The 14,701-nt window shown below is 38.1% G+C and overlaps 1 protein-coding gene across 1 annotated transcript in view; it reads right to left on the minus strand.

The window, feature by feature from the left end:
- LOC136838875 (uncharacterized) overlaps positions 1-2,424 on the minus strand; it is a 36,683-nt gene extending 34,259 nt beyond the window's left edge. The window contains 1 exon segment of the mRNA XM_067104539.1: positions 1,912-2,424. Coding sequence (XP_066960640.1) covers positions 1,912-1,919 — 8 coding nt within the window. The 5' untranslated portion in view covers positions 1,920-2,424.
- Positions 2,425-14,701: the final 12,277 nt, after the last annotated feature.

The following is a 14,701-nucleotide window of genomic DNA, read 5'->3' on the forward strand; positions in this document are numbered from 1 at the left end:
AAACCTTTGTTTAACTGAAACAGCTTTAGAACCAGCATGTCTCCTTCTGTAAGGGGAATTGCCATCTTCAGGTCCCATAAACTGCTCAGTTTAAACAAGGAGCCACTCCCAATTAACTATCAAATCAGGATCACGCAATGAATCATTTACCTGGAACTCCAGTAAACCAACACGGCCTGTATGAACCACAGTTTCTTCATGCTATATTGCTATCCCCATCTCAAAATCAACTTAGGAAACCAAAAATGGTCATTTCAGAATATTAGGCTAGTTCTAGATGAAATGCAAAGTTCAGAATGCAAGGGTATACTTGTACGACTTTAGGCTGCAAAGCTTACTTGATTTGGATGTGAGCTGAAACGACCCCAAACATGGATCTTTTATCTTGAAATACACATACACACACACACACACACACTGACCCACAGCTTTTGAATTTTATACTACGTCTTATGACACTACCTTGTCAGATTAAAATTTTCACACTGTACTTAAATTATGGGGTATTGAGAACTATAATGATTATTCTTCCTTCATATCTTGCCGAGATACCTTATACCCAAGGATTACCTTGAATATGTATGAACTTAGCTGTAATTTATTTTCTAACTGCTTTATATCTGCTGTTGTGAAACTCCACTGGATTTCTTTCCTATTTTATAAGTTCTTTTTGGTTGTGTTATCTCACCCATTTTTGTCATATTTTTCACCACTGACCATCTCCAGTACATCTCTTCTCCTATGCATGTTTTTATCTTGGGAGTTTATCGGAACAGGAGTCCATAACTTGGTCAAGTGCGTTGTCTCAGACACATTTTAATGTCTATTTCTCTGTTTCCTTACCCAGTCGTAACTTCGATGTGTTTGATGAGAATATGATTCAGCGTCCCACTTCAATCCATACTGTGCGTATCAAACTTAACTTGAACACAGAATTGTTTATTCTTGGCGTTGTGTTTTGGTGTTCAATTTATTTCTTGGCCTAGTGTCTTCAGTTTTTTTTTTTTTTTTGTCATATCCACCCTGTTATTGCTATCAATTATGGCATCGTCTCTTTTACCATAGGTGCTATTTCGGACATTTAATCCACTGAGCTTAATGAAGCTTGTAGAACCCGTCATACCACCAACTCCTACATTCATTCCGAGAAAATCAGTAATCTTAGCCCATAGTTTGGTTTGTGTAGCTTCTTTAACTCAGTTACCAAGCGTTCGGATTCTTTTTAGTCCTTTAAAAGACAGATTAGTCAGTTAAGCCCCAAACTTTTCCCTTCTTTACCGTTTTTCGCCGATTTAAGATTTTTGATCGAAGTAAAACTGTTTAAGATATAGGTATGAATCGTGCCAGGTAAAATTCATTAATGCCCTCCATCTCTTTGCAATGTCACATAACAAAAGCTGTTTGAACCTTACAAAAATTCCAGTGCATGAAAGCTACTAAATGTAACATCGGCAACTTTTTTTTTATATTTACGAATTCAATATGACTTCATCATGATCTGTTTCAACATGTAAATTCCTTTGCTTCGCCGTTTGAAGTTGGTGTTCAATGACAGTAGCTAAAGCTTCTTAATAAACACTAAACTTCTCAGGTAGGCTACTGCTCGACGTAGAACCTTTCACTAGAAAGGACGAAAAAATCTGTGTGGGAGAAAAGAGATTTTCCTCTTCTGCCTTGAACAGAAAGAAAATTGTTGATAGAGTCAATTCTATGATTCTTATTTTGACAGTCGAGAAAGGTGGCTCCAAAGCAGCAGTTATCTTACAATTAATTGCTTTTTGGAAGGTTCGAGCATATTAGGAGAAATTACCCAATCTTAAACAATGAGTTGAATATATTGCTAACCTAAGAATCAGTAAGTCATGAATAAGTGTTATATCACAAATGACAGAAGAAATTAGTTATTCTTACCTGTTCATCTTGAATTCTTTTGTTTAAAGCAAAATATTTGTGACTGGACATTGAGCGAAAATCAAGAGTTCCATTATGTACAAAACTTCTAGAATCTTCAAGTCACCATTTTGCATTGCTACGACATTCATGTAACGACTCTCGTTGCATTTGTTAAATGTCTTCTTTCTTTTCTAATAGACATCACTGGTACTTTGCGGTAATTTTTATATCTCCGAAGGTTACGCAGAGGAAACGAATCTCAATATCCTGTTAATAAGAACATGCCGAGAGACCTTTCGAACCACTCCTGGGTACAATTCCTTGACCGGCTGTATCGTGGGCACTAAACGCACTGCCCGACTTAAGCTCGAAACGAAAAGTTCTCACTGCTTCTTAGTCATTGCTACAGAATGCTTGATTTGCCACTGTGTCTTGGCAACTTAATTTGACAGCCTTTTTCGACGTCAAAGTTCAAACTAAAACTCAGATGGAGCCCGTCCTTATCAGTCACTGGCTGTCGACACAACGGGCCTCTACTGTAAGTCTGAACAGCGAGCAGTCAAACTCGGCAGAGCTTCTATGGTCATAAGGCTTCTTTTAATTCTCTCTCTCTCTCTCTCTCTCTCTCTCTCTCTCTGTTCCAGAATCTACATTAACCACTATTGAGTTCAACTAACATATTTGGAACATATATTAACTTCCACTCTCTCTCTCTCTCTCTCTCTCTCTCTCTCTCTCTCTCTCTCTATATATATATATATATATATATATATATATATATATATATATATATATATATATATATATATATATATATATATATATATATATATATATATATATATATATATATATATATATATGTGTGTGTGTGTGTGTATGTGTATATATAGCCTATACGTGTGTGTGTATATATATATATATTACATATATAGGTATGTACGTATGTATATAAACTATGTTTTTTTCTATTTGAAGGGTCTGTATCAGAAAGATATAGCTCTCCACAGCAAGCCTATCGAAAGGAAATTTCTGTGAACGGTCAGGAATTCTCATTCACGTAACTTTCTGAATACACCAGGATGCCGGCCGTCAGAATTGTTTCAGTAGCAGTATTTGCTATAAAATCGTGTTGCGAAGAGAGACAGAGGGGTCGTGCATGGCATTAGACTAATGAAATGCTGGGCGAGCCCTCTTGAAAGGGATCATTTTTATAACGCTCAGTGCGTGTTTTCATTAGGATTTGTGCCCCTTATGCACTTGGTAAAACTAGAGCCGAAATCAGCTCTGCCTGCATGCACGATGCTAGTCCTGGGAAGGATTTGTTTACAATAGATGAACTATGTTCCATAAGTCAGAGTAAGGTACTCGATAACTGTTAATTACGTTCCCGAAAGAAAATAAAACAGAAAAGCTTTAGACTCGATCAGTTTAGCTACGATGAACTGCCGCTGAGATCAGGGCTTTCAAATATTTAGTTCACGCGACATCTGGTAAAATGGTCACGTGGCACATAAATTACATTACGCTGAGTGGGCCCACTTAACGTACGCCTTCAAATTTTGGCCCGCGCCATAGTGCCTGTCCCTTGGCCCTTCTGTCTTGAGTTTGAGTTCTGTTGCCTGAGGCACTCGAACAAACATGTTATTGATTTATCTGTTCATTTAGGTATTTGTACAATTGCGTGTTAATTTCTTGATAATTTTTTAAGGTTATTATTACTTGTTAATTATGTATATTATTTCTTTACACATTATATATATATGTGTGTGTGTGTGTATGTACAGTATATACAGACACACACACACACACACACACACACACACATATATATATATATATATATATATATATAATATATATATATATATTTATATATGATTTATAACATTTTCATTCCTCTATTTTACACATTTGGAAAATTTGTCTTGTGGAAGCTTAAAGAATGTACGCTAGATAAATCAAAAAGTTCTATTTGTTCATGCAACCTCGACGATGACCTCTGCGAGCATAAAGGCGGACTTTGCCCTTTGATTCCAAGGATGTGTTCAGAATGAAGGCCACCATTATCCCCCCATGACTGCCATTCATCGTTTTTCGCGGCCCTCGGGAGTTTTAGGGCTTTGACAGCATTACTGGTAGCCTATAGATATAATTGAAGGACATACTTGTCCAAAAAATCAAACGAAAGTTGTTCAGCTTGTAAATTTTTTGCCAGATCTGATATTTAGTTTTTAGACACTTGACTTCTTTACCTAATAAAGGAAAAATTAATCTTCCTCGGCGAAATATGGAAATGCTTATAGAAATACGCGGGTCTTCTGCTGTTTTGATCTATTCCTAATTTACATTTTTACTTTTGATTGTGCTGGAAGTGACCTGGCTCGCTGGTGAAAAATGGAAACGTACGATCACTTGGCAACGTCACTGGAAATTGTTTCCACATGGATATTAGCTACAGTCCCTTAAAAATCTGAAAAAGCTTCGTCTCAGTCTTAACTTTTGAATGATGTATCAGAATACGTTATGAAAAACGTCGGCTGAAACTCGGAAAAGGATTCTTTTTTATAAGTAATTAATTTATAATAGAATCCATTTCGTTACGTTGCGTGTGACCAACTATCTTAAAGTTGCTGTGAGGGAAAGATAATGGGGAGGGGCGAGCGGATATGGACGGGAGTTTTCAACAAGCTGTCAAAAGTAAAACATCCGGGAAAACTACGAGACGATTAAGATATGCCAGTTTCATGCTGGTCTTTCCACTTACATGGCAACGTAGCTTCTCTACATTGCCTTTCGAAGATTTTCCAAGTTTTAAAACATTCTCTTGAGAAAGAAGAGGGACAGGTTTTTCCACTGGGCACGTTCTTGTTGATGATAACGAAAGGAGCGTTTAAATGCTTCCTCCAGTTTTTCGAGTGTTGTTGCAACAGTGGCCTGTTGAAGTCAGGCAGAATAGACCAAGTTGATAATTGCAATGGTTCTTAAGTCCACAGATATTATTAGTACTGCAAGAATGTTTTGTGGATCTTGCGGCAGAAGAGTCAGTGAGGTTTTCAGAATCAGTAAAAACAGCTCTTCAAAATATCGTAGAAATGGGAATATTGTAACCTTTATTGATTCCCTTATGGACTGAAAACTTTAAGGGTTAACTACCAAGCTGACACAAAATGCGCCTCGTAAAAAAATAAATTAGTAAAAAACATGATTAACATTATAAGAACAATACGTTTTGGCATACTTCTATGAAATGCGCGCTGAATGTCAGCTGTGACCTATTACTAGGGTTTCAGCATTTCCAGACATCCGTCCGCTGGCAGGCAATACGTAAGAGCAGGAAGTTGGGGATGCTGACAAGAAAAAGATGCCGTATGTAACAGTCTTGGCTCAAGATGTTGTCTTTGAGGAACGGTTTGATAATGACAGTCGTTGTCTGAAGACAACAGGGATTTCTGAAACAGGTCATTTCATCAAGAATGGAGCGTACGAGTTCAAAGAAGGGCGACTGGCTGGAATATTATTTAAACTGTGGGAAAGCTCTCCCAGAAACTCAAAAATATTGTTACAACTCTTTTCGGTCAAGTAATCATAGTGAATACACTGCAGTGATCTTGATGAATCTTCGTTGATTTACAGTATCAGTAAAAATCTAGACAAAGCAGTAAAGCACAACCCAATTTTTTATACACTAAAGCATTTCAACCATATTACAGTTGTATTGTTCTTCAGGGTATGAATACATTTCATTACGAAGTTCCAAGGGATGTGCTTGACCAACGTATGAATAGCAATGCATTGAAACCACTGCAACAAATCGGTGTATTACAATGACATATGACGAAACAATTTTAGGAAGCCCGGTTGAGCTGAAGAGGAGGACATTGAGAAGCCATACGATCGCTGGGTCTTGCGAGCTGCGACCACTCGCTGCTTCGAAACTCTTACTCCAGTGCAGCTCCCATTTCCTCGCTTTCCAGTCATTTTCTCAAGCCATATGGAAGCCGAATCCGTATGGTGATGCAGGGCGCTTCCGCTTTTCAAAATTATTGATTCAGTCGGCACAGACGACCTATGAAGTACAGCACTTTTATCTCAGAGTAGTGTCGATTTTTCAGAAGACTGGAATTAAGATGAATCATTAATGCAAATATGAACAGAAAATATTGAAGCTGATTTGCTAATTGTATTACATTGTTCACTAAAACTGCTTACCGAAATTATGTACACAGAAGAAGATTGCCTTACTATGACACGATTACATGGCAAAGAATCTCAAATCGCTCTCGTTCTCACTGTAGGAAAAACATCCAATGACTGAAGGACCGAGGTAGGGGCAATCCTGATGTTATATGGAAAGATATGGTCAGAACTTGGGACGTTATCCCAGCAGTCTGTTAGTGCCCGAATATTCGAAAAGCTATCTTCTTTCTCATTTTATGTGTCCTGTTTCCGGCTAGGGTTTAATTTAGAATCACCAATAACCACACGAAAATTCTCTGTAAAGGAAGGTACCCAGCGCTCGGAATTTTTATGGGGAACGGGATATTACCCTTTAAATGGGCATCGCACATTAGGTAACAAAATAACAGGGTAATCACAATTCTACATATTCGTTTTAAATGTATGTATATAGTTGTAACGATCTCCTATGAGTTATAACTCATAGGAGATCGTTACAACATATAAATATATATATATGTATATATATATATATATATATATATATATATATATATATATATATATATATATATATATATATATATATATATATATATATATTGTATATATATTGTGTGTATATATATTTATATATATATACACATATATACATATATATCTCTCTTTTTTAATCAATGGCATTGTTTGCAGATATTAACTGCTTTTCAGGACTTTGAACCACTCTATACCTCTTCTTTTTCTCTTCTCCCAAGCTTCTCAGAAATAAGGAAAAGTTATTCGAGATCTTTCCATTTAGTTTTTCTTTTTCTAGTCGACAGACCGTTTCCCCACCTCTCAGCGGCGTCAACAGGACTGGATTACAAATTGACAAACAAGGTTTCTATTACTGCATGTAGACATTTGAATTTCAAACATGGCATCATTGGGATCGTTGTTGGTAGTCATGTCCCTGGGTGTTCTGTAGCTCATGTCTCCCTTCGGATTCTCACAGATGTCCTGTTGTTTCCTTGAAGAAGGGAGGATGAAGTCCGTGTTCCTCTGTATATTTAATGCAGGCCGTTGTTGATTTATACATACAGCTTCTGCTATTTATAATTGTGGGACATGGCTTCTCTATGCACGATCTCTGTGCTTTCTAATAGTTCTTATAGTGTTGGTTTATGGTTGGAGTAGTCTGCGTAGTGTCAGAATACTGCCCCTTGGTTGCGGTGAGCTTGCAATCACCAGGGCAGAGTGGAAGTCGAGCGACCTATGTAGTAATTGCGGATGGCTTGACTTGTCCCTTCGGTACATTTGAATTCGTATGCTATGTTGGTCGACTCCCACATCTCCCTGGGGGGCCAATGGTATTTCACATAACAAGGATGCTGACTAGGTTCTGGGGGCAGTAGACACAAGGAAATCCTCTCGTCAGGAATTGTAGGCGTCGTACCGCTGGTAATTGTTCTCTTCATGACCTTGACCCAGGGGCGTCATTTCAGATTTTTGATGGGGGGGAGGGCGAAGGCGGTTTGGCGAGCAAAGCGAACCTAATCACCTGGGGGTTTTTTTATTTTAAGCTATTTTATGTGCTTTTTGAAGCACATAAAATAGATAGATAGATACACAGATATAACTTAATGTGATGATACATTTGAATTCCGGTAGGAATAATGGAAAACCAGCTGCTGTTACTTCTTGGGGCTTGGTGGGGTGAGGGGGCAAGTTGAGGCTTGGGGGGGCAACTTGAATCTTGGGGGCAGTTGCCCCCCCAACCCCCCTAAATGACGCCCCTGCCTTGACCTAAACCTTGAATTGGCTGTGATACGCAGCTTTGTAATACAATATGATGTTTCTCAGTGAGGTAGGTATCGTCACTGGTGTGCTGACCTACACGTCCAACTATTTTCATATGCAACCTTATATTAGATTGCTGTTGTATCAGTCATTAGATAGGAGCTGCCTAACACATTCGAGCTGTGCACGAGTAGCTTTCCATGTGGAACAGTGCGCAATTGCACGTCTCATGCACTTACAAACACAGAGCGTTTGTAAGTGTCAAGGGCACTCCCCATAGGCATTAAGGCACCAACCCACATTAGTTGCCTTTTGGTACACAGTAGTATTGCACCTGTCTCCTTTCTTCTCCACATTTACATCTAAGAAGGGAAGTCGTCCTTCGACACCATATTCAATAGTGAAGTTTAGGCTAGAGTTCCTCTTCATGGCATACTGCAGGCGGGTGGCTTCTTCATCTATAACGATGGCAATGAAGATATCATCTATATATTGGGCATATATCTTCGGTTTTCATTGGGAATTGAAGGTTCTTTCCTCGACATCTGCCATGTACAAATTAGCAAATAGTACAAAGGGAAATCCCATGGCGACACCATCTACCCTTCGAAAGAGGTCACCCCTATGTGAGAGGAAAGCGGCCTCCTTGGTGCAGATTTGGAGAAGACGTCGAAGGGCGTCTTCTGGTATGTCAAGGGACATGGCATCCGAGTGATAGACTCTCCTTAAAATAAATTCTATGGTTTCGTCCACTGGTACATTGGTGAATAGACTTTCTACGTCCAGCGATGCTATGGTAGAGCTCAGAGACTTAGTACTCAAAATACCGATGAACTCTACCGGGGAAATCACTGAGTAGTCCCAAGGAATGTAAGGAAAAATGGTCTTATTCAGAGTCTTGGCTATTTCATAAGTTTGAGAGTTAACTTTGGCAATTATCGGGTGCAACAGGTTGCCGGCCTTATGGGTCTTGACGGTGCCGTAACAATACCCTGGCCCGTAGTCTCTGATGATAGCAGGCAGTTTCATAGCTCTGTTATCAGAATTTATCTTCTTGATTATCGCATTCAGGTTTCTCTTTAGACTTTCGGTAGGGTCCTTGCTTAGGGGCTCAAATTTTGTAGGATCACTCAGGATGCCATCATTTTATCGTCATACTCTTCGCGTTTCAAGATGACATGCACAGTGGTCTCGTCACCTTTTCTGATGATGATGTCCGGACGATATCGTAGCTGGCAGGTGGCTTCCTTCAGGTGAGGCGCGATGATCTTTCTCCTGTGATTTCCCCGTTGGCGTCCGGCTTCACCGACGAGTTCCTCCCGGATGCTTTCATTGCTCAATCAAACATTCAAGCATATTCTCTGGATACCAATTGGCAGAAATTGCGTAATTCTGACAGGCATAAAACCTCTGAGAAATCATAATCAACATACTTTTAACTGGACTCACAAATTACTATAACTTCACCAATACTTAATCAACCAATACGTCTGAAAACTAAACTTATGTTCAGAATTAACTTATACTATGTTAATGAATCTCGAATGTAAGAGAAATTTAAACTACTTTTTTTTGGTTGGGGGTGGGCGGGATTTGGCACGGTAACAGAAAACGGCGCAAGGGGGGGCGCTATACAAAGAAAATGATGATTTCATAACTTATGCTTTGACAATTTTTTTTTAATTTGTTACCTGTGCACTAACTGTCTGGCTGGGAACCTTGGAACTAATTACTCTGCGTTCATCATGAACCCAACACACAAACACACACACATGTACAGTATATACAGTATATATATATATATATATATATATATATATATATATATATATATATATATATATATATATATATATATATATATATATCTATATATATATATATATATATATATATATATATATGTGTGTGTGTGTGTGTGTGTGTGTGTGTATGTAGTCCCATACACTGTGACATTTTTATGTTCACAAATATTCGGCTACAAATTTATAAGCACTTCGTCATTATTCACGAGGCATAGTGAATTGGATATTAAACAACATTTGTAGCTTAATACTTGTGAACATAAAAGCATCACTGTGTGGGCGATTAAAACTCATAAATAGATGTGTTACCTACAAACCAATCAGCAGTTATAGTGGAGGTGGGTTGATATCGATTCTAAGTACCAAAACCTGAATTCAAGACGCATATGTACGGCAGCATTGGTATCATTGTATACCTCACTTGAAGGCTCAGTGGTAAACGTCATGGGGTGTCATCCTTTCCCAACCAGGCAGCAGTTCGAATCCCTCTGGTGACGAAGCTCTTATCAATTACAATACTCCATGGGTGTATGTTATTACCTAATGAATTGGATCTTAAGCGATATTTGTAGCTTTATATTTGTGATATATATATATATATATATATATATATATATATATATATATATATATATATATATATATATATATATATAGTGGCAAAAAAGTGATTGTATGGACAAAGTGGACTTTATGCTTAATGTTGTTGGTCAAAAACCGCGAAAAGCCTTACTTAACAACAACACCACCTTCCCTTTGCGGTTTTTAAATTATGGAGAGATATCTCTCAGCACAATTCAGTACTAACAAGGATGGCACACTAATACTCTTAATATATAGTACCACAGTTAGGTACTATCACTTACTGAGCAGTCCTGTGAGATATGACGAGAGGTGCTCGCCTATCTCTATCTCCAAATCTTACGAGTGCTTACAGGATGATTTTAAGATCTTAGAGGACTATATATGTCACTTTGTTTCTGTAAGTTACTTGCATAACTTCAAAGTATGAACACAAAGCAAAATTTATCACATCAAATTATATTCTGGAACCCAGAAAAAAAAATTAAATAAAATGGAGGGATATAGAAACGTACTTTTAAACTTAAAATTAATTTAATAACTAAAGGTTAAACATATCAAATGTGTAATTATATAAGAGATAAAGGAATTATCCAAAGGAATTACAATTCAATGGCACTCAAAAGAACCAAAGTTACAACAAGGTTCAAAGGATGAGGGCAATCACCCTTTCAAGTCCACACACACCACTGCACGACACCTGATAAAAAGGTTTGCTCAAAAGATGAGCCAAGAATTGCTGTTCATTCCTTTCTGCATTCGGGTTTTATTGGGGAAAAGGATAACTCTAAGGAATTCCAACATATTTGGTGTGTGAGAATACAATTTTGTGTGATGCCACGCCCACACATTACATACAGTTTCGCACACACATTCTCAAATATATTGCCGGAAAACGGCAAATCATTAAGCTCTCTGACGCAGACATAAGCATTTTTTTTTTCACGAACTCCCCTCCAACTCTCCATTTTGGCTTCACTGGTTAATACAGAAATGATTTAACCAGTATCATAGTAAAATCAAACAAAATAATGTAAGAGTGCCATTCTCGAACAGATGTGCTTCTTTTGACCTTGTTATCATGCAATAGAGACGTACATATTTCTACAAAACTCATAAACATGCATATACATTTGGATTGCACATAAATAATTTATCCAAACAGTATAGTTCTCGTCTGCCGGTTACCTGACAGAAGGCAATTCACAATAGAAAATCAAAAGAGAAATATTCTTATGACGACAGACGATTCTAATAACTCCAGAGTAAGAAACAGATGATATGAAAATATGTTAATACACAAAAGTATGAAAGAATTGTCCACATATATATGTATATATATATATATATATATATATATATATATATATATATATATATATATATATATATATATATATAATATATATATATATATATATATATATATATATATATAGTGAGATAAATTTTCAGCTCTTATGTTGGTTTGAACTTGTATCCAAGATGTTCTGAGCTTTCTATGAAAATATGAATATACCAGGCTTTCATGCAAAAGTAGATGGGTCAGACAATCTGATTCCCTTGCCCAGATCTGGGGGATAGGGATAAGAGAAACTAAGTGGAACCCTCTCGCCCTCACCTACGTGTTCTGACTGAATAAATGGTAGCGATCCGATGGGGGGACCCGAAGCTTGTCAAGGGATTAGCTGTGTTTCGCAGATATAGTTATTGTCTTAACATATCTCTCCTTACGAGATATTTTTTTCTGTTTGAAACAAGATCATATCGAACCTTAGTCATCTGATTTTATTCCAAAATTGTCCATTGGTCCCGAAAACCTGACCGTCAGTAAAATTCTTTCTTGGAAACAATGCACAAGACTCGTCAAGATTTTTGTCTCATTTTTTAATTTATTTCAGTAGAATTTTCCATTTGTAATCAGTTTTTAACACATCTACCTATATTTTTGCACTTTAATAAAGTTTTTCATCTGACCTTATGAATTACGGTCTTTCCGCAAAGATGCCATCCAAATTGTCAAGGTAGCAAATCTTGTAAATGATAGTGTTACCAGTGTAAACTTTGTGTTGGAATTTTCTCTCATACCCGAAATTTGCACTTTTGTTATGAGAATTTGAAAAATTGAAATTATTTCATATGCGACTGTGTCCATGTAAGAATGTACGATAAAAGAAACTCATGTCATATGCTTACAAGCTAGCCTACTAATAATAATGAGGAACAAGAGCTTCTCATATCAAAGGCAGGTCCGGCTCATGTGAAGTATTATGATCATGAGGTACTCAACACGGTATGCTACAGGTATTGTTTTGTACTGTGTTTAGCTTATATACGACCCCTGCAATCCTAAAAAATGTTGTCTCCTCAACCAAAAGTTCAACATACAATGGGAGTGGTAAGGTGGCCATTTCGTTTGTCGGTTTGAGTCGTGAATCCTAGTTGTTACTCGATCAGGATTGAGTGAAGTGAGTTCCTAATACGTAACATAGTTAGAGACTATTTGTTACACCGCAATTATTTGATCACTGCAAGCCAACTACAGAACTTAAATAGTAAACAGAAGAGCTTGGACGCACCCTGAAGTTCCAGAACCCGAGATGAGACTCTTGACAAGGCCATGTTGCAAATCTAGACTAAATGTAGCCAGTGGTACCTACTGTAGATGGGAAATGCATTTAACCTGAACTGGTGGGTTTTGTATGTTAGGAAAAATATAAATGTTTGTTTAATTTGTTATATTTGTAATTTAACCGTAATCGTATTTTGTACTTGAAAAGGTCATTATCTTGTATTGATGTCCTCGCTGTACGGTTCTGACAATCGTTACGTTAGCAAGCGAGTTGTTTTCGAGACCGTGCACCTCACCCATAGGGTACCCTGTAAGCTACAAGTCTTGGAACCGCAGTGGGAAAAGGGGTTTCCTGGTGGGGAAAACACAAAATGAGTGGAATAGAAGGACCTTGGTCTCGTTGATAGCTCTCATCCAGAATAAGGTAAGCACGTGTAATGTGTTCAAACTAATATCCTGCTTTAGGGTAAGGACCCTGTACCCAAGGTTAGGTTGTGTCAGGTATAGCAGGTTAGGTCATCTGCCAACGAAACGAACGTCAGGTATGTTCCAAGTGAACATTAAGGTAATTCTAAGCCGGCTGTCCGCGGTGAACTAGACTATGGCAATTGACGTTTTCTTATGTTATTTTACTTGCTTTACAAGAATTTAAAGTAATATTTTGTCGGTTGGCTGTAACTAAACTGTAATTGACCTTTGAAGACTACATTACTGACAGGGTAGATCTAAGCCGGCATTCCACAGTGAGCCCCCACCTTCCTCCGTAGCTAATACGGCAAAATTGTAACCAGTAAACACCCCTAAAAATATCAACCTAATGTACCGTAGGGGTGTTTACTGGTTACAATTTTGCCGTATTAGCTATGGTGGGGGGGGTGGGCTCGCCGCTTAATGCCGGCATAGACCTACCCCGCATTAGGCAATTCAAGTCGTGGGAGCGCCTACAGTTTAGTTGGCCAAGGCTGTCGTCTACCAGTTTTCTAGTCGGTACCCACCACCAGATGGCAGTAGGTTCTGACAGACCTAACCTTTCCTGTAGTGCCAGGTCCTGACCTAACCAGATGTAACCAGCCTAACCTAACATAGGGCGGTGTGCCCTAACCTGGCGGGGTCCTGGACCCCCCCAGAAAGCGAGCTAACATAAATCGGGTCATGGAACTACTTACCTTGGCAGAGTGATTGTAGTCCAGGCAGAAGGTGTTGCGCGGCCTGTAGTCTTCAAAGGTCAATTACAGTTTAGTTACAGCCGGCCGACAAAATATTACTTTAGATTCTTGTAAAGCAAGTAAAATAACATAGGAAAAGTCAATTGCCATAATCTAGATCACCACGGACAGCCGGCTTAGAATTACAGATGTTTCTGTTATACACTAGTGTGTGCTTTGAACGTACTTGATAATCATTTTGTTAGCATATAAGCCATTCTAGAAATACTGTCTTCCCCTTATATCCAACAATCTTGGGGGACCCCCATTGGAAGGCCAGGTTTTGACAAAACTAATGAAATGCAAAGATTTATTCAATCTAATCTGAGCTTGTCACCTTGCCCAAGACCATCTAGCCTAACCTAACCTGGCCTGGACTTCCAACTAGCTTAGGCTAACTGGAGATAAGAAGAAATAAAGTTTTGGCCTAACCTAACTACACGTAATCAAGTGTAAAGTAGGGCTCCATAGCCCTTCTTGGCTGAGGGCTTTGCCTTCTCTGGACTCTGTACCAAACCTAACCTTTGGCTATGTAGATTTGGTAAAATTTTAATTCAGATATTTTTGTAGTTTGTACTTGACAACAGTTTTCCAATATTAATGTTAGCTTTGAATATTTCTGACATGGGTTTCATGAGTGAAAAAATAGCTGTAGAAATAATAGACCCCCAACACTTATATCCTCC

This window comes from Macrobrachium rosenbergii, chromosome 5, assembly GCF_040412425.1.
Source record: "Macrobrachium rosenbergii isolate ZJJX-2024 chromosome 5, ASM4041242v1, whole genome shotgun sequence".
Classification (NCBI taxonomy): Eukaryota; Metazoa; Arthropoda; class Malacostraca; order Decapoda; family Palaemonidae; genus Macrobrachium; species Macrobrachium rosenbergii.